Raw genomic sequence first — 21,813 nt, 5'->3', positions numbered from 1 at the left:
ATCAGTGCCTGTTTTCAATACATCCAGGAGTAGTGATCAGTTCTCTTTTTAAAATACGAGCCCAGGGGACAGCACCATACCACCGGGCCGGAAGCCTTGTTATCAGTGACTGAAAGGCTGCCAAGCCAGGGTTTAATTGCGGAGCCCAGTTTAAAAATATATATTTTTTGTTTAAATGAACTCTCCCAAGACTTTAGTTCCTGTTTCTCATGAGCCAGTCCATCCCTTCGCTGCCGCGGGGCAAGAGAATAGTCGCAGCTCTCTGTCCACAGAACGAGTCAGATCTATAATTATGTTCGACTCTTTGCTTTGGGGGTTATTTGTCTCGCCTTTCCAATGAAATATGTGTGTTTTGTGTGTACGCAGGTCCGTGACTGTGAGTGGTGTTGATCTCTGTGTACATTAGACCGGGACAAACTGTTATCTCAGTGTGTTTTGCAGAACGGTTATCTCTTGTGTGTTTGGGATAGATGCGCCGAGTGGCGCAGCGGTCTGAGGCAACGCTAGAGGCGTCACCACAGATCCTGGTTCGACGCCAGGCTGTATCACATCCGGCTGTTATTGGGAGTTGCATAGTGCGGCGCATAATTGGCCCGGGTTAGGGCTTGGCCCGGGTGTAGGGCTTGGCCCGGGGGTAGGGCTGGGCTTGGCCCGGGGGTAGGGCTGGGCTTGGCCCGGGGGTAGGTTTGGCCGGGCGTAGGGCTTGGCCCGGGGGTAGGGCTGGGCTTGGCCCGGGGGTAGGGCTGGGCTTGGCCCGGGGGTAGGGCTGGGCTTGGCCCGGGGGTAGGGCTTGGCCCGGGGGTAGGTTTGGCCGGGCGTAGGGCTTGGCCCAGGTTAGGGCTGGGCCGGAGTTAGGCCGTCATTGGAAATAAGAATTAGTTCTTAACTGACTTGCCTAGTTAAATACAGATGACTAACTGTGCGTGTGTCAGTTACAATACTGTGTGTGTGTGTCAGGTGTATTACTGTGTGTGTGTGTGTGAGTGTGTGTGTGTGTCAGGTGTCTTACTGTGTGTGTCAGGTGTCTTACTGTGTGTGTCAGGTGTCTTACTGTGTGTGTCAGGTGTCTTACTGTGTGTGTCAGGTGTCTTACTGTGTGTGTCAGGTGTCTTACTGTGTGTGTGTCAGGTGTCTTACTGTGTGTGTGTCAGGTGTCTTACTGTGTGTTGGCCCTTCAGGTGTCTTACTGTGTGTGTGTCAGGTGTCTTACTGTGTGTGTGTGTGTGTGTGTGTGTGTGTGTGTGTGTGTGTGTGTGTGTGTGTGTGTGTCAGGTGTCTTACTGTGTGTGAGTGTGTGTGTGTGTGTGTGTGTCAGGTGTCTTACTGTGTGTGTCAGGTGTCTTACTGTGTGTGTGTCAGGTGTCTTACTGTGTGTGTGTCAGGTGTCTTACTGTGTGTGTGTCAGGTGTCTTACTATGTGTTGGCCCTCCAGGTGTCTTACTGTGTGTTGGCCCTCCAGGTGTCTTACTGTGTGTTGGTCCTCCAGGTGTCTTACTGTGTGTTGGCCCTCCAGGTGTCTTACTGTGTGTTGGCCCTCCAGGTGTTTGTATGGCTGGCAGGGGCAGTACTGTGACCAGTGTAATCCTCACCCTGGCTGTGTCCATGGAACCTGTGTTGAACCATGGCAGTGTCTATGCGATACCAACTGGGGAGGACATCTCTGTGACAAAGGTAGGTCTAGCCCCGCCCCGTCTAGCCCCGCCCCGTCCTTTCCTATAGTATAGTCCTTTCCTTCCTCCCTGCCTTGAATCCTTCCTCCCTGCCTTGAATCCTTCCTCCCTGCCTTGAATCCTTCCTCTCTGCCTTGAATGAACCACTGCTTAGAAACAACTGGACAGGTGAAGGCCTTGTGGTGAAGGCCTTGTGGTGAAGGCCTTGTGGTGAAGGCCTTGTGGTGAAGGCCTTGTGGTGGATACCTTGTGGTGAAGGCCTTGTGGTGAAGGCCTTGTGGTGGATACCTTGTGGTGGATACCTTGTGGTGGAGGCCTTGTGGTGGAGGCCTTGTGGTGGAGGCCTTGTGGTGGAGGCCTTGTGGTGATGGCCTTGTGGTGGATACCTTGTGGTGAAGGCCTTGTGGTGGATACCTTGTGGTGGAGACCTTGTGGTGGAGGTCTTGTGGTGGAGGCCTTGTGGTGGAGGCCTTGTGGTGGATGCCTTGTGGTGAAGGCCTTGTGGTGGAGGCCTTGTGGTGGAGGCCTTGTGGTGGATACCTTGTAGTGAAGGCCTTGTGGTGAAGGCCTTGTGGTGGAGGCCTTGTGGTGGAGGCCTTGTGGTGGATACCTTGTAGTGAAGGCCTTGTGGTGGATACCTTGTGGTGAAGGCCTTGTGGTGGATACCTTGTGGTGGATACCTTGTGGTGGATGCCTTGTGGTGGATACCTTGTGGAGAAGGCCTTGTGGTGGAGGCCTTGTGGTGGAGGCCTTGTGGTGAAGGCCTTGTGGTGAAAGCCTTGTGTTCTAACATGTCTAATCAGTGATTACTGGAAGGAAGGAAGGATACTCTCCCTCAGACATAATATTCTGTATATAACTACCCTCACAAATGTCTCAATCACTTATAGTACCAGTGTGATTGGAAGAGCCAGTGTTCCTGCTATCTCTAAATCTCTCTCTGTCTCTGTCTCTGTCTCTGTCTCTGTCTCTGTCTCTGTCTCTGTCTCTGTCTCTGTCTCTGTCTCTGTCTCTGTCTCTGTCTCTGTCTCTCTGTCTCTGTCTCTCTCTCAGATCTGAACTTCTGTGGGACCAAACAGCCCTGTCTGAACGGAGGAACCTGCAGCAACACGGGACCTGACAAATACCAGTGTTCTTGTGTTGAGGGCTACTCTGGAGTCAACTGTGAGAGGGGTAGGTAGTTACTGTGAGAGGAGTAGGGTAGTTACTGTGAGAGGGGTAGGTAGTTACTGTGAGAGGGGTAGGGTAGTTACTGTGAGAGGCGTAGGGTAGTTACTGTGAGAGGGGTAGGGCAGTTACTGTGAGAGGGGTAGGTAGTTACTGTGAGAGGGGTAGGGTAGTTACTGTGAGAGGGGTAGGTAGTTACTGTGAGAGGGGTAGGGTTGTTACTGTGTTGAGGGCTACTCTGGAGTCAACTGTGAGAGGGGTAGGGTAGTTACTGTGAGAGGGGTAGGGTAGTTACTGTGAGAGGGGTAGGGTAGTTAATGTGAGAGGGGTGGGTAGTTAATGTGAGAGGGGTAGGGTAGTTAATGTGAGAGGGGTGGGTAGTTAATGTGAGAGGGGTGGGTACCCTCAGCCCCTCTCTCCACCCTCCATCCATGGGCAGAGTACCCCCCCCCCTCACAGTAACTACCCTACCCCTCTCACAGTAACTCCCCCACCATACCCTGCCATACAAACCCCCTCTCCTTACCCCAACCCTGGAGGATTCAGGGGGTATAGGATAGGGGGATTCAGGGGGTGTAGGATAGGGGATTCAAGGGGTGGAGGGATTCAGGGGGTATAGGATAGGGGGATTCAGAGGGGGTATAGGGGGATTCAGGGAGTGTAGGATAGGGGATTCAAGGGGTGGAGGGATTCAGGGGGTGTAGGATAGGGGGATTCAGGGGGTAAAGGGGGATTCAAGGGGTGGAGGGATTCAGGGGGTATAGGATAGGGGGGTTCAGGGGGTGTAGGATAGGGGGATTCAAGGGGTGGGGGGATTCAGGGGTGGTATAGGGTAGGGGGTGGAGGGATTCAGGGGGTGTAGGGTAGGGGGTGGAGGGATTCAGGGGGTGTAGGATAGGGGGTATAGGGTAGGGGGTGGAGGGATTCAGGGGGTATAGGGTAGGGGGTGGAGGGATTCAGGGGGTATAGGGTAGGGGGTGGAGGGATTCAGGGGGTGTAGGATAGGGGGTATAGGGGGATTCAGGGGTAAAGGGGGATTCAGGGGGTGTAGGATAGGGGCCTGTGTGTAACAGAGTGTATTAAACCTGGTGTTTCTCCCCACAGCAGAGCATGCATGTCTGTCTGAGCCCTGCTCTAATGGAGGGAGCTGTGTTGAGACCAGTCTGGGTTATGAGTGTGTCTGTTCCCCGGGCTGGAGTGGACCCTCCTGTAGCATCAGTAAGAACACACACACACACCCCAACACACCCCAACACACACACACACACACCCCAACACACACACACACACCCCCCAACACACACACACCCCCCAACACACACACACCCCCCAACACGCACACACACCCCGACACACACACACACACACACCCCGACATACACACACACACACCCCGACATACACACACACACACACACCCCGACATACACACACACACACACCCCGACATACACACACACACACACCCCGACATACACACACACACACACACCCCGACACACACACACACACCCCGACACACACACACACCCCGACACACACACACACCCCGACACACACACACACACCCCAACACACACACACACACACCCCAACACACACACACACCCCAACACACACACACACACCCCAACACACACACACACCAACACACACACACACACTCCACCACACACACACACACCCCAACACACACACACACACACACACCCCAACACACACACACACCCCAACACACACACACACCCCAACACACACACACACCCCAACACACACACACCCCAACACACACACCCCAACACACACACACACACACCAACACACACACCAACACACACACACACACACACCAACACACACACACCCACACACACACACCCCAACACACACACACACACACACAACCCAACACACACACACACACACACACCAACACACACACACACACACCAACACACACGTAGACACATAGACTCACAAATGAATGTGTCTCCCCTGTCCGCTAGATGTTGATGAGTGCTCTCCTAACCCCTGTAACCACGGTGGGACCTGTCAGGATCTGGTTCATGCTTATAAGTGTCTCTGTCCTCCTCAGTGGACCGGAAAGACCTGCCGAATCGGTAAGACACATCTCTCTTCTCTCTTTCTCACCAATCCAATATGCTTTTTGTCGAAGGTATTTTCTCTCAGCAGATAAACTGTAGGGAATGATGGGATATGTCGAGGAGAAGTAGGGAATGATGGGATATGTCGAAGAGCAGTAGGCCTAATTAGAAACTGATGAGACTGCAGTATTACCTCTGGACTAGACATCATTACCTCTGGACTAGACTACATTGCCTCTAGACCAGACTACACTATCATTACCTCTAGACTATCATTACCTCTAGACTAGACTATCATTACCTCTAGACTACATTACCTCCAGACTCGACTACATTACCTCTAGACTAGACCACATTGTGTCTAGACCAGACTATCATTACCTCTAGACTAGACTATCATTACCTCTAGACTAGACTATCATTACCTCTAGACTACACTATCATTACCTCTAGACTACACTATCATTACCTCTAGACTACACTATCGTTACCACTAGACTACACTATCGTTACCACTAGACTACACTATCGTTACCACTAGACTACACTATCATTACCTCTAGACTATCGTTACCGCTAGACTACACTATCGTTACCTGTAGACTACACTATCGTTACCTGTAGACTACACTATCGTTACCTGTAGACTACACTATCATTACCTCTAGACTAGACTATCATTACCTCTAGACTAGACTATCATTACCTCTAGACTAGACTATCATTACCTCTAGACTAGACTATCATTACCTCTAGACTAGACTATCATTACCTCTAGACTATCATTACCACTAGACTACACTATCATTACCTCTAGAGTACACTATCATTACCTCTAGACTACACTATCATTACCTCTGGACCAGCCAATCCACTGCTTTTAAATCAATGTGAAGTGAAAAGGGTGGAGAATCGGGACATGGCCCGTCTGTCACCATAATGTCCACACCAGCCTTCACTCTAACCATGCTGTGTTATTCAACTCCTCCTCCTTAAGACGCCAACGAATGCGACAGCAAGCCCTGTGTCAACGCCAACTCTTGCCGCAACCTGATTGGTGGATACTTCTGCGAGTGTGTTCCTGGTTGGACGGGACAGAAATGTGACATCAGTGAGTAGAACTAAGACTGTTCTGTTGCAACTGTTGAGTTATAGGCCACCTGCCTTCTCTCGCACTCTCTCTCAATTTCAATTTAAGGGCATTATTAGCAAGGGAAACATATGTTGCCAAAGCGAGTGAAATAGATCATAGACAAAAGTGAAGGAAAAACCATTTGCACTCACAAGATCCAAAAGAATAAAGACATTTCAAATGCCAGTGTTGTAACGACGTGCAAAAAAAAGTTCAAAAGGGTAAATAAATAAACGTGTTGAAGTCGGAGGTTTACATACACTAAGTTTGAGTCGTTAACTAGTTTACATACACTAAGTTTGAGTCGTTAACTAGTTTACATACACTAAGTTTGAGTCGTTAACTAGTTTACATACACTAAGTTTGAGTCGTTAACTAGTTTACATACACTAAGTTTGAGTCGTTAACTAGTTTACATACACTAAGTTTGAGTCGTTAACTAGTTTACATACACTAAGTTTGAGTCGTTAACTAGTTTACATACACTAAGTTTGAGTCGTTAACTAGTTTACATACACTAAGTTTGAGTCGTTAACTAGTTTACATACACTAAGTTTGAGTCGTTAACTAGTTTACATACACTAAGTTTGAGTCGTTAACTAGTTTACATACACTAAGTTTGAGTCGTTAACTAGTTTACATACACTAAGTTTGAGTCGTTAACTAGTTTACATACACTAAGTTTGAGTCGTTAACTAGTTTACATACACTAAGTTTGAGTCGTTAAAACTAGTTTACATACACTAAGTTTGAGTCGTTAACTAGTTTACATACACTAAGTTTGGGTCGTTAAAACTAGTTTTTACAACCACTCCATACATTTCTTGTTAACAAACTATAGTTTTGGCAAGTCGGTTAGGAAAACTACTTTGTGTATGGCACAAGTCATTTTTCCAACAATTGTTTAGAGACAGATTATTTCACTTATAATTCACTGTATCACAATTCCAGTGGGTCAGAAGTTTACATACACTAAGTTGTGCCTTTAAACAGCTTGGAATATTCCAGAAATGATGTCATGGCTTTAGAAGTTCCGATAGCCTAATTGAGTCAATTGGAGGTGTACCTGTGGATGTATTTCAAGGCCTACCTTCAAACTCGGTGCCTCTTTGCTTGACATCAAGGCTGATTTATTTAGATTTTCTCAAGAGCTCAGAAAAAAAATGGTAGACCTCCACAAGTCTGGATCATCCTTGGGAGCAATTTCCACACTCCTGAAGGTTCCACATTCATCTGTACAAACAATAGTCCGCAAGTATTAACACCATGGGACCACGCAGCCGTCATACCGCTCAGGAAGGAGACGCGTTCTGTCTCTTAGAGATGAACGTACTTTGGTGCGAAAAGGACCTTATGAAGATGCTGGAGGAAACAGGTACAAAAGTATCTAAATCCACAGTAAAACGAGTCCTATATCGACATAACCTGAAAGGCCGCTAAGCAAGGAAGAAGCCACTGCTCCAAAACCGCCATGAAAAAGTAAAGGTATAAAAAATATTTTTAAATCGGCATACCGGCGCCTAAAAATACCAATTTCCGATTGTTATGAAAACTTGACATCGGCCCTAATTAATCGGCCATTCTGATTTAATTGGTCAACCTCTATATTGGAGTGGCCATCGCAAAGCCCTGACCTCAATCCTATGGACAATGTGCTGGTAGAACTGAAAAAGCGTGCGCGAGCAACGAGGCCTACAAACCTGACTCAGTTACACCAGCTCTGTCAGGAGGAATGGGCCAAAATTCACCCAACTTATTGTGGGAAGCTTGTGGAAGGCTACCAGAAACATTTGACCCAAGTTAAACAATTTAAAGTCAATGCTACCAAATACTAATTGAGTGCATGTAAACTTCTGACCCACTGGGAATGTGATGAAAGAAATAAAAGCTGAAATAAATAATTCTCTCTAATATTATTCTGACATTTCACATTCTTAAAATAAAGTAGTGATCCTAACTGACCTAAAACAGGAAATCTTTTACTAGGATTAAATGTCAGAAATTGTGAAAAACGGAGTTTAAATGTATTTGGCTAAGGTGTATGTAAACTTCCGACTTCAACTGTAAATATGGGTTGCATTTACAATGGTGTCTGTTCTTCACTGGTTCCCCTTTTGTTGTGGCAACAGGTCACAAATCTTGCTGCTTTGATGCACACTGTGGTATTTCACCCAACAGATACGAGAGTTTTTCAAAATTGTTTGTTTTCAAATTCTTTGTGGGTCTGTGTAACCTGAGGGAAATATGTGTCTCTAATATGTTGCTCAGTTTCCACCTCATTTTGTGGGCAGTGTGTGTCTCTCTCTCTCTCTCTCTCTCTCTCTCTCACTCACTCACTCACTCACTCACTCACTCACTCACTCACTCACTCTCTTTTACTCACTCACTCACTCTCTTTTACTCACTCACTCACTCTTTTACTCACTCACTCACTCTTTTACTCACTCACTCACTCTCTTTTACTCACTCACTCACTCTCTTTCACTCTCTTTTACTCACTCACTCTCTTTTACTCACTCACTCACTCACTCTCTTTCACTCACTCACTCACTCACTCACTCACTCTCTTTCACTCACTCACTCACTCACTCACTCACTCACTCTCTTTTACTCACTCACTCTCTTTTACTCACTCACTCACTCACTCTCTTTTACTCACTCACTCTCTTTTACTCACTCACTCTCTTTTACTCACTCACTCACTCACTCACTCTCTTTTACTCACTCACTCACTCACTCACTCACTCACTCACTCACTCACTCACTCTCTTTCACACTCAGCACAGTCAATGTAATTTCACCCAGAGCCCTATTGGCCCTGATCCAAAGTAGTGCGCTATATAGGTAATAGGGTGCCATTTGCAGTGCAGACAGAGATGGCAGTGTGTACAAGCGTGTTCTTGTGTTCAGTGATGAGGATCCTTTATCATTACTAGAGTCCCATGTAGGCAAGGATAGTTGATTATCTCTGGGTAGGCAAGGATAGTTGATTATCTCTGGGAAGCCAAGGATAGTTGATTATCTCTGGGAAGCCAAGGATAGTTGATTATCTCTGGGAAGCCAAGGATAGTTGATTATCTCTGGGAAGCCAAGGATAGTTGATTATCTCTGGGAAGCCAAGGATAGTTGATTATCTCTGGGAAGCCAAGGATAGTTGATTATCTCTGGGAAGCCAAGGATAGTTGATTATCTCTGGGAAGCCAAGGATAGTTGATTATCTCTGGGAAGCCAAGGATAGTTGATTATCTCTGGGAAGCCAAGGATAGTTGATTATCTCTGGGAAGCCAAGGATAGTTGATTATCTCTGGGAAGCCAAGGATAGTTGATTATCTCTGGGAAGCCAAGGATAGTTGATTATCTCTGGGAAGCCAAGGATAGTTGATTATCTCTGGGAAGCCAAGGATAGTTGATTATCTCTGGGAAGCCAAGGATAGTTGATTATCTCTGGGAAGCCAAGGATAGTTGATTATCTCTGGGAAGCCAAGGATAGAAACAATCCAGCTCTAGTCACACACACACACACACACAGTGCTACTTTCACTTGGCTCAGGGATAATAAAAATTGCCTTACACCCTACTAAGTTCTGTACCAGCAGTTTATGAAGGAGTTTATCGAGGGTCGAGCAGAGAGGAAGTTATGAAGTAAATCGTGGGTTATTATGTTAAAAACATCATATTATCCAGATAGTTACATTATGGTGTTTAAAAAAAATGTCATCCCCCCCCCCCCATCTAGATATCAATGACTGCAAGGACCAATGCCAGCACGGAGGAACCTGCAGGGTATGTTGCTGTTTGGGAGCTACAAATACATTCATCTGTCTTGTATCGGAGATATCAAACACTTGTTTTATGTGTTCAGCTTCAGCCTTTTGTTTCCGGTTTCTGTCCACATCACAAAGTTAATTTACAGCTTTTAAAAAAAAACTGAAAAGATGGCAACAGTTGTGTAGCGTTCTGTTCTCTGGAAGGTAACACATCTGTGGAGTTTTTAAAGGAAGAGGAGGGGAGAGAGGAGAGATTCCTTGAACACATTAGGTTAAATGACCCTCAACATTACTGTGTTAAATTACTGTTGGAGGAGCTGGTATTGCTCTGTCCTTCCTACAACACTCTTCTTCTCTTTTCCCTTCCCTGACTGACATCCTGTGTTAGCCAAACACTTCCTGTTCTCTAAAGGAGATTAAAGGGGTCTCTGGCCAGCTAGATTAAAGGGGTCTCTGGCCAGCTAGATTAACAGGGTCTCTGGCCAGCTAGATTAAATGGGTCTCTGGCCAGCTAGATTAAATGGGTCTCTGGCCAGCTAGATTAAATGGGTCTATGGCCAGCTAGATTAAAGGGGTCTCTGGCCAGCTAGATTAAAGGGGTGTCTGGCCAGCTAGATTAAAGGGGTGTCTGGCCAGCTAGATTAAAGGGGTGTCTGGCCAGCTAGATTAAAGGGGTGTCTGGCCAGCTAGATTAAAGGGGTCTCTGGCCAGCTAGATTAAAGGGGTCTCTGGCCAGCTAGATTAAAGGGGTCTCTGGCCAGCTAGATTAAAGGGGTCTCTGGCCAGCTAGATTAACGGGGTCTCTGGCCAGCTAGATTAAAGGGGTGTCTGGCCAGCTAGATCAAATGGGTCTCTGGCCAGCTAGATCAAATGGGTCTCTGGCCAGCTAGATCAAATGGGTCTCTGGCCAGCTAGATTAAAGGGGTCTCTGGCCAGCTAGCTGGATGGCTGTCTGTGTTCCTGGACCTGGCTAGTATTTCTGGAGCATGTAGCTAGTCGAACTAGCTAGTGGTGTATTGTAAACACGTTGTGTATTCTAGGACTTGGTGAACGGGTTCCGCTGTGTATGTCCTGCGGGTTACTCTGGAGACCACTGTGAGAGAGATGTGGATGAGTGTGCCGGCGCTCCCTGTCTGAACGGCGGGCGATGCCAAGACCAGGTCAACGGATTCACCTGCCTCTGTCTGGCAGGATTCTCGGGACAACTCTGTCAGGTAAGTTTTGTGCAACCTTCAAACCCTTCCCGACTGTTTAACTTAACTTGGTTCCCATTCTGTCACTGGTAAGCAACACTGAAACCCTTCCCCTTAACCCCCAACTACCCCACCCTGTCTGCTAGACTACCCCACCCTGTCTGCTAGACTACCCCACCCTGTCTGCTAGACTACCCCACCCTGTCTGCTAGACTACCCCACCCTGTCTGCTAGACTACCCCACCCTGCCTACTAGACTACCCCACCCTGTCTGCTAGACTGTCCCACCCTCCAACCTGTCTGCTAGACTGTCCCACCCTCCAACCTGTCTGCTAGACTGCCCCACCCTCCAACCTGTCTACTAGACTACCCCACCCTGTCTGCTAGACTACCCCACCCTGTCTGCTAGACTACCCCACCCTGTCTACTAGACTACCCCACCCTGTCTACTAGACTACCCCACCCTGTCTACTAGACTACCCCACCCTGTCTACTAGACTACCCCACCCTGTCTACTAGACTACCCCACCCTGTCTACTAGACTACCCCACCCTCCAACCTGTCTACTAGACTACCCCACCCTCCAACCTGTCTACTAGACTACCCCACCCTGACTACTAGACTACCCCACCCAGACTACTAGACTACCCCACCCTGACTACTAGACTACCCCACCCTGACTACTAGACTAGCCCACCCTGTCTACTAGACTAGCCCACCCTGTCTACTAGACTACCCCACCCTGCCTGCTAGACTACCCCACCCTGACTGCTAGACTACCTCACCCTGACTGCTAGACTACCCCACCCTGTCTACTAGACTACCCCACCCTGCCTACTAGACTACCCCACCCTGTCTACTAGACTACCCCACCCTGCCTACTAGACTACCCCACCCTGCCTACTAGACTACCCCACCCTGTCTACTAGACTACCCCACCCTGTCTGCTAGACTACCCCACCCTGTCTGCTAGACTACCCCACCCTGACTGCTAGACTACCCCGCCCTGTCTACTAGACTACCCCACCCTGTCTACTAGACTACCCCACCCTGCCTACTAGACTACCCCACCCTGTCTACTAGACTACCCCACCCTGCCTACTAGACTGCCCCACCCTGCCTACTAGACTGCCCCACCCTGCCTACTAGACTGCCCCACCCTGCCTACTAGACTGCCCCACCCTGCCTACTAGACTGCCCCACCCTGTCTACTAGACTACCCCACCCTGACTACTAGACTACCCCACCCTGTCTGCTAGACTACCCCACCCTGTCTACTAGACTACCCCACCCTGACTGCTAGACTACCCCACCCTGTCTGCTAGACTACCCCACCCTGACTACTAGACTACTAGACTACCCCACCCTGTCTACTAGACTACCCCACCCTGACTGCTAGACTACTAGACTACCCCACCCTGACTACTAGACTACCCCCCACCCTGTCTGCTAGACTACCCCACCCTGTCTGCTAGACTACCCCACCCTGTCTGCTAGACTACCCCACCCTGACTACTAGACTACCCCACCCTGCCTACTAGACTACCCCACCCTGCCTACTAGACTACCCCACCCTGCCTACTAGACTACTCCACCCTGTCTACTAGACTACCCCACCCTGACTACTAGACTACCCCACCCTGACTACTAGACTACCCCACCCTGACTACTAGACTACCCCACCCTGTCTGCTAGACTACCCCACCCTGTCTACTAGACTACCCCACCCTGTCTACTAGACTACCCCACCCTGTCTGCTAGACTACCCCACCCTGACTGCTAGACTACTAGACTACCCCATCCTGACTGCTAGACTACCCCACCCTGTCTGCTAGACTACCCCACCCTGACTACTAGACTACTAGACTACCCCACCCTGACTACTAGACTACTAGACTACCCCACCCTGTCTGCTAGACTACCCCACCCTGACTACTAGACTACCCCACCCTGACTACTAGACTACTAGACTACCCCACCCTTTCTGCTAGACTACTAGACTACCCCACCCTGTCTGCTAGACTACCCCACCCTGTCTGCTAGACTACCCCACCCTGTCTGCTAGACTACCCCACCCTGTCTGCTAGACTACCCCACCCTGTCTACTAGACTACCCCACCCTGCCTACTAGACTACCCCACCCTGTCTACTAGACTACCCCACCCAGACTACTAGACTACCCCACCCAGACTACTAGACTACCCCACCCTGTCTACTAGACTACCCACCCTGTCTACTAGACTACCCACCCTGTCTACTAGACTACCCCACCCTGTCTACTAGACTACCCCACCCTGTCTACTAGACTACCCCACCCTGTCTTCTAGACTACCCCACCCTGTCTACTAGACTACCCCACCCTGTCTACTAGACTACCCCACCCTGTCTACTAGACTACCCCACCCTGTCTACTAGACTAGCCCACCCTGTCTACTAGACTAGCCCACCCTGTCTACTAGACTAGCCCACCCTGTCTACTAGACTAGCCCACCCTGTCTACTAGACTAGCCCACCCTGTCTACTAGACTAGCCCACCCTGTCTACTAGACTAGCCCACCCTGTCTACTAGACTAGCCCACCCTGTCTGCTAGACTAGCCCACCCTGTCTGCTAGACTACCCCACCCTGTCTGCTAGACTACCCCACCCTGTCTGCTAGACTACCCCACCCTGACTACAAGACTACTAGACTACCCCACCCTGACTACTAGACTACTAGACTACCCCACCCTGTCTACTAGACTACCCCACCCTGTCTACTAGACTACCCCACCCTGACTACTAGACTACCCCACCCTGTCTACTAGACTACCCCACCCTGTCTACTAGACTACCCCCACCCTGACTACTAGACTACCCCACCCTGTCTGCTAGACTACCCCACCCTGTCTGCTAGACTACCCCACCCTCCAACCTTCCTGCTAGACTACCCCACCCTGCCTGCTAGACTACCCCCACCCTCCAACCTGCCTACTAGACTACCCCACCCTGTCTACTAGACTACCCCACCCTGTCTGCTAGACTACCCCACCCTCCAACCTTCCTGCTAGACTACCCCACCCTGCCTGCTAGACTACCCCACCCTGCCTGCTAGACTACCCCACCCTGACTGCTAGACTACTAGACTACCCCACCCTGACTACTAGACTACCCCACCCTGACTACTAGACTACCCCACCCTGTCTGCTAGACTACCCCACCCTGTCTACTAGACTACCCCACCCTCCAACCTGCCTACTAGACTACCCCACCCTGTCTACTAGACTACCCCACCCTGTCTGCTAGACTACCCCACCCTCCAACCTTCCTACTAGACTACCCCACCCTGCCTGCTAGACTACCCCACCCTGTCTACTAGACTACCCCACCCTGACTGCTAGACTACCCCACCCTGTCTGCTAGACTACCCCACCCTGTCTACTAGACTACCCCACCCTCCAACCTGTCTATAGTTCACTGATCAACCTTCATTTTAAGCCAGGGTTTTGTCTTAGTGAAGCTAAGTGCTGTGTGTTGGAGACATTCTTCTGTTTATACCCAGACTCACTGACGAAGTCTTGTGTGTGTGTGTGTGTGTGTGTGTGTGTGTGTGTGTGGTATTTCCTGGCAAGTCTCTGTCGGGAGGATGCTGTGGGCTGGTCTGTGTTTAGTACTGAACCCAGTCTCTCTGTCTGTCTGCCTCTTTCCATGGTCTTGTCTCTCAGATAACTACACTTTTTTGAAGGGTTTTCTTGTAAAGTAAATCTATATATTTATATAGTTCTTAGTGTTATACACTAACTGAAAGATGTTCTGGATAAGAGTGTCTGGTATATGACCAAAATGTAAACATGTCTCTCTGTCTCTCTCTATAGTTGGACATAGACTACTGCCTCGTCAACCCATGTCAGAATGGAGCCGCATGTTACAACCTGGCTACAGGTCACTACTGCGCCTGTTCAGACGACTACGAAGGAAAAAAACTGCTCTCACCTCAAAGACCACTGTCACACCAGCACGTGTAAAGGTACGCCCTCCTTGTCCTCTGTAGTGCCTCTCTCTCGTCTCCCTGTCGACCGCTACTGTCCCCGCTTTAGTTCCTCGCTCGTTTCCCTTCCACCTCACTCGTTTCCCTTCCACCTCGCTCGTTTCCCTCCCCCTCGCTCGTTTCCCTCCCCCTCGCTCGTTTCCCTCCCCCTCGCTCGTTTCCCTTCCACCTCACTCGTTTCCCTCCCCCTCGCTCGTTTCCCTCCCCCTCGCTCGGTTCCCTCCCCCCTCGCTCGTTTCCCTCCCCCCACTCTCGTTTCCCTTCCCCTCTCTCTTTTCCCCCGCGCTCGTTCCCCCTATCCCTTGCGATCTCCCCCTTGTTCGCTCTCCCCCCCCCACCCCTCTCTCTCTTGGTGTTAGTATGGTGTTTGGGGTTTTTAGATTCAGCTCTGTGTGTTAACTAGACCAGACAGGAGTGTAGAGTGAGAGAGATCGGCGTAACAGCTTCCTGTTGCTGCTGTTCCTCCATGTTTACATGGTACCAGAACTACCCTGAGTTGTCATGGTGACTAAGAGGACATTGGTACCAGAACTACCCTGAGTTGTCATAGTGACTAAGAGGACATTGGTACCAGAACTACCCTGAGTTGTCATGGTGACTAAGAGGACATTGGTACCAGAACTACCCTGAGTTGTCATAGTGACTAAGAGGACATTGGTGCCAGAACTACCCTGAGTTGTCATGGTGACTAAGAGGACATTGGTACCAGAACTACCCTGAGTTGTCATGGTGACTAAGAGGACATTGGTACCAGAACTTCCCTGAGTTGTCATGGTGACTAAGAGGACATTGGTACCAGAACTACCCTGAGTTGTCATAGTGACTAAGAGGACATTGGTACCAGAACTACCCTGAGTTGTCATAGTGACTAAGAGGACACTGGTACCAGCACTACCCTGAGTTGTCATAGTGACTAAGAGGACACTGGTACCAGCACTACCCTGAGTTGTCATAGTGACTAAGAGGACACTGGTACCAGAACTACCCTGAGTTGTCATAGTGACTAAGAGGACACTGGTACCAGAACTACCCTGAGTTGTCATAGTGACTAAGAGGACACTGGTACCAGAACTACCCTGAGTTGTCATAGTGACTAAGAGGACACTGGTACCAGAACTACCCTGAGTTGTCATAGTGACTAAGAGGGACACTGGTACCAGCACTACCCTGAGTTGTCATAGTGACTAAGAGGACACTGGTACCAGAACTACCCTGAGTTGTCATAGTGACTAAGAGGGACACTGGTACCAGAACTACCCTGAGTTGTCATAGTGACTAAGAGGACACTGGTACCGGCACTACCCTGAGTTGTCATAGTGACTAAGAGGACACTGGTACCAGCACTACCCTGAGTTGCTTTCTGTATGAGGCCTGGGTTCAGGTCTATATGTTCTGTAGTGGGTGTCAGTGCCATGCATCTAGTGTGCGGTGATTTATCTTAATACATAGAAGAACGCTGTATAAATCCTAGGACCCGAAGATGCTTCCTGTTGTCGTCAGTCATCTCTGCTCACATGCATGTGAAAATTAACTCTCCCTTCCCCCCCAACAGTGATTGACAGCTGCACGGTTGCCGTGGGATCCAACAGTACCCCTGGAGGAGAGCGGTACATCTCCTCCAACGTGTGTGGTCCTCACGGACGCTGTCGGAGCCAGGCTGGAGGACAGTTCAGCTGTGACTGTCAGGAGGGCTTCAGAGGCACATACTGTCACGAGAGTAAGACATGCTGACTTACACATGACATATAGCAGACATACTGACGTATAGACATGACATATAGCAGACATACTGACGTATAGACATGACATATAGCAGACATACTGACGTATAGACATGACATATAGCAGACATACTGACGTATAGACATGACATATAGCAGACATACTGACGTATAGACATGACATATAGCAGACATACTGACGTATAGACATGACATATAGCAGACATACTGACGTATAGACATGACATATAGCAGACATACTGACGTATAGACATGACATATAGCAGACATACTGACTTATAGACATGTATAGCAGACATACTGATTCATCAACATGAGATATAGCAGACATACTGACTCATAGACATGACATATAGCAGACATACTGACGTATAGACATGACGTATAGCAGACATACTGACTTAGACATGACATATAACAGAAATACTGACGTATAGACATGACATATAGCAGACATGCTGACTCATAGACATGACATATAGCAGACATGCTGACTTAGACATGACATATAGCAGACATACTGACTCATAGACGTGACATATAGCAGACATGCTGACTTAGACATGACATATAGCAGACATACTGACTTATAGACATGACATATAGCAGACATGCTGACTTATAGACATGACATATAGCAGACATGCTGACTCATAGACATGACATATAGCAGACATGCCGTATAGACATGACATATAGCAGACATGCTGACTCATAGACATGACATATAGCAGACATGTCGTATAGACATGACATATAGCAGACATGCTGACTCATAGACATGACATATAGCAGACATACTGACTCATAGACATGACATATAGCTGACATACTGACTCATAGACATGACATATAGCAGACATGCTGACTCATAGACATGACATATAGCAGACATGCTGACTCATAGACATGACATATAGCAGACATACTGACTCATAGACATGACATATAGCAGACATGCTGACTCATAGACATGACATATAACAGAAATACTGACTTAGACATGACATATAGCAGACATACTGACTCATAGACATGACATATAGCAGACATACTGACTTAGACATGACATATAGCAGACATGCTGACGTATAGACATGACGTATAGCAGACATACTGACTGAGAAATGACATATAGCAGACATACTGACATATAGACATGACATATAGCAGACATAGTGACTTAGACATGACATATAACAGAAATACTGACGTATAGACATGACATATAGCAGACATGCTGACTCATAGACATGACATATAGCAGACATACTGACTCATAGACATGACATATAGCAGACATGCTGACTTAGACATGACATATAGCAGACATACTGACTCATAGACATGACATATAGCAGACATGCTGACTTAGACATGACATATAGCTGACTTAGACATGACATATAGCAGACATACTGACTTATAGACATGACATATAGCAGACATGCTGACTCATAGACATGACATATAGCAGACATGCTGACTCATAGACATGACATATAGCAGACATGCCGTATAGACATGACATATAGCAGACATGCTGACTCATAGACATGACATATAGCAGACATGCTGACTCATAGACATGACATATAGCAGACATGCCGTATAGACATGACATATAGCAGACATGCTGACTCATAGACATGACATATAGCAGACATGCTGACTCATAGACATGACATATAGCAGACATGCCGTATAGACATGACATATAGCAGACATGCTGACTCATAGACATGACATATAGCAGACATACTGACTCATAGACATGACATATAGCTGACATACTGACTCATAGACATGACATATAGCAGACATGCTGACTTAGACATGACATATAGCTGACTTAGAATATGATATATAGCAGACATACTGACTTATAGACATGACATATAGCAGACATGCTGACTCATAGACATGACATATAGCAGACATGCTGACTCATAGACATGACATATAGCAGACATGCCGTATAGACATGACATATAGCAGACATGCTGACTCATAGACATGACATATAGCAGACATGCTGACTCATAGACATGACATATAGCAGACATGCCGCATAGACATGACATATAGCAGACATGCTGACTCATAGACATGACATATAGCAGACATACTGACTCATAGACATGACATATAGCTGACATACTGACTCATAGACATGACATATAGCAGACATGCTGACTCATAGACATGACATATAGCAGACATGCTGACTCATAGACATGACATATAACAGAAATACTGACTTAGACATGACATATAGCAGACACACTGACTCATAGACATGACATATAGCAGACATGCCGTATAGACATGACATATAGCAGACATGCTGACTCATAGACATGACATATAGCAGACATGCTGACTCATAGACATGACATATAGCAGACATACTGACTCATAGACATGACATATAGCAGACATGCTGACTCATAGACATGACATATAGCAGACATACTGACTCATAGACATGACATATAGCAGACATGCTGACTCATAGACATGACATATAACAGAAATACTGACTTAGACATGACATATAGCAGAAATACTGACTCATAGACATGACATATAGCAGACATACTGACTCATAGACATGACATATAGCAGACATACTGACTCATAGACATGACATATAGCAGACATGCTGACTCATAGACATGACATATAGCAGACATGCTGACTCATAGACATGACATATAGCAGAAATACTGACTCATAGACATGACATATAGCAGACATACTGACTTAGACATGACATATAACAGAAATACTGACGTATAGACATGACATATAGCAGACATAGTGACTTAGACATGACATATAGCAGACATACTGACTTAGACATGACATATAGCAGACATACTGACTCATAGACATGACATATAGCAGACATAGTGACTTAGACATGACATATAGCAGACATGCTGACTCATAGACATGACATATAGCAGACATACTGACTCATAGACATGACATATAGCAGACATAGTGACTTAGACATGACATATAGCAGACATAGTGACTTAGACATGACATATCTCGCTAAAGCAAAGAAACCCTGATCCCAAACCACCCATGCTGTCCTTCAAAGCACCACTGGCAGGCACCTATCAACAGTACCCAGTGTCCCTCTAAACTGTCCACAAACACTGTGGCCTTGGCGCGGGACTCACACAAGATTTCATACACCGACCACATTCCACACGTCAAACTAAAGCCAACACTCAGAGAATGATCTTACTGGAGTTCACTTTTTTCACTGTTTTGTACAGGTACATTATCCATTTAAACCTACCTTACTGTAGTTTCTAATGATTTCTCTCCTCCCCTCTCTCTCCACCCTCTCCCCCCCCTCACCTTTCCTCTCTCTCTCTCCTCCCCTCCCTCTCTCTCTCCCCCCCTCTCTCTCTCTCTCTCCCCCTCACCTCTCCTCTCTCTCCCCCCTCCCTCTCTCGCTCCCCCTTCCCTCCCTCTCTCTCTCTCTCTCTCTCTCTCTCTCTCTCTCTCTCTCTCTCTCTCTCTCCCCCTCACCTCTCTCTCCACCCTCTTCCCCCCCCTCACCTTTCCTCTCTCTCTCCCCCTCTCTCTCTCTCCCCCTCACCTCTCCTCTCTCTCCCCCCTCCATCTCAGATATTAATGATTGTGAGAGCAACCCGTGTGGTAACGGAGGAACCTGTATAGATAAAGTCAGTGTATACCAGTGTATCTGTGGAGACGGCTGGGAGGGGGACCACTGCGAGACCAGTAAGTATTTATTCTTTAAAAATAAAGATATTTTTTTATTCTTTAAAAATTTGCTGATACCTTAGCGACCGCCAGTTTTCCTGGGATCCACATTCTTACCCATCATCGTTGACACGTACAGATGCATGATATATGTTTCACTAAGTAGGGTCGCTACGTGTAATTATGACCATTATGTAAAGGTAGCAATTTAACCGGAAACAAGTTTCTCCTCTCCTCCTCTCCCCCTCTCTGTCTCTCTCCTCTCCCTCTCCTCCTCTCCCCCCTCTCCTCCTCTCTGTCTCTCTCCTCTCCCTCTCCTCCTCTCCCCTCTCTCCTCCTCTCTCTCTCTCCTCTCCCTCTCCTCCTCTCTGTCTCTATCCTCTCTCCTCCTCTCCCCCTCTCTGTCTCTATCCTCTCTCCTCCTCTCTCTGTCTCTATCCTCTCTCCTCCTCTCCCCCTCTCTGTCTCTATCCTCTCTCCTCCTCTCCCCCCTCTCCTCTCTTTCTATCCTCTCTCCTCCTCTCCTCCTCTCTCTCTCTATCCTCTCCTCCTCTCTCTCTCTATCCTCTCCTCCTCTCCCCCTCTCTGTTTCTATCCTCTCTCTCCTCTCCCCCTCTCTGTCTCTATCCTCTCCCTCCTCTCCCCCTCTCTGTCTCTATCCTCTCCCTCCTCTCCCCCTCTCTGTCTCTATCCTCTCTCCTCCTCTCCCCCTCTCTGTCTCTATCCTCTCCCTCCTCTCCCCCTCTCTGTCTCTATCCTCTCCCTCCTCTCCCCCCTCTCTGTCTCTATCCTCTCCCTCCTCTCCCCCTCTCTGTCTCTATCCTCTCTCCTCCTCTCCCCCTCTCTGTCTCTATCCTCTCCCTCCTCTCCCCCTCTCTGTCTCTATCCTCTCCCTCCTCTCCCCCTCTCTGTCTCTATCCTCTCCCTCCTCTCCCCCTCTCTGTCTCTATCCTCTCCCTCCTCTCCCCCTCCTCTGTCTCTATCCTCTCTCATCCTCTCCTCCTCTCCTCCTCCTCTCTCCTCCTTCCCATCTCCTCTCTCCCCCTCTCCTCCTCCTCCTCTCCCTCTCCTCCTCCTCCTACAGATATAGATGACTGCAGCACTAGTCCATGCCATAATGGAGGAACATGTCGAGACCTGGTGACTGATTTCTTCTGTGAGTGTATGAACGGCTGGAAGGGGAAGACCTGCCACTCCCGTAAGAACACCTCTCTCTCTCTCTCTCCCTCTGTCTCTCTGTCTCTCTGTCTCTCTCTCTCTCTCTC

The 21,813-nt window shown here is 48.1% G+C and overlaps 1 protein-coding gene across 1 annotated transcript in view; it reads left to right on the top strand.

The window, feature by feature from the left end:
* jag1b (jagged canonical Notch ligand 1b) overlaps positions 1-21,813 on the top strand; it is a gene marked incomplete in the record, with an annotated part of 96,280 nt that overhangs the window by 35,632 nt on the left and 38,835 nt on the right. The window contains 12 exon segments of the mRNA XM_031799031.1: positions 1,541-1,671; positions 2,724-2,843; positions 3,942-4,055; positions 4,844-4,957; positions 5,940-6,053; positions 9,811-9,857; positions 10,882-11,055; positions 14,887-14,988; positions 14,990-15,038; positions 16,612-16,776; positions 20,453-20,566; positions 21,633-21,746. Coding sequence (XP_031654891.1) covers positions 1,541-1,671; positions 2,724-2,843; positions 3,942-4,055; positions 4,844-4,957; positions 5,940-6,053; positions 9,811-9,857; positions 10,882-11,055; positions 14,887-14,988; positions 14,990-15,038; positions 16,612-16,776; positions 20,453-20,566; positions 21,633-21,746 — 1,358 coding nt within the window.

The sequence above is a fragment of the Oncorhynchus kisutch genome, linkage group LG20 (genome assembly GCF_002021735.2).
Source record: "Oncorhynchus kisutch isolate 150728-3 linkage group LG20, Okis_V2, whole genome shotgun sequence".
NCBI lineage: Eukaryota > Metazoa > Chordata > Actinopteri > Salmoniformes > Salmonidae > Oncorhynchus > Oncorhynchus kisutch.
Note: the sequence above shows the minus strand (reverse complement) of the source record. Positions and strands in the feature narration are given on the sequence as shown.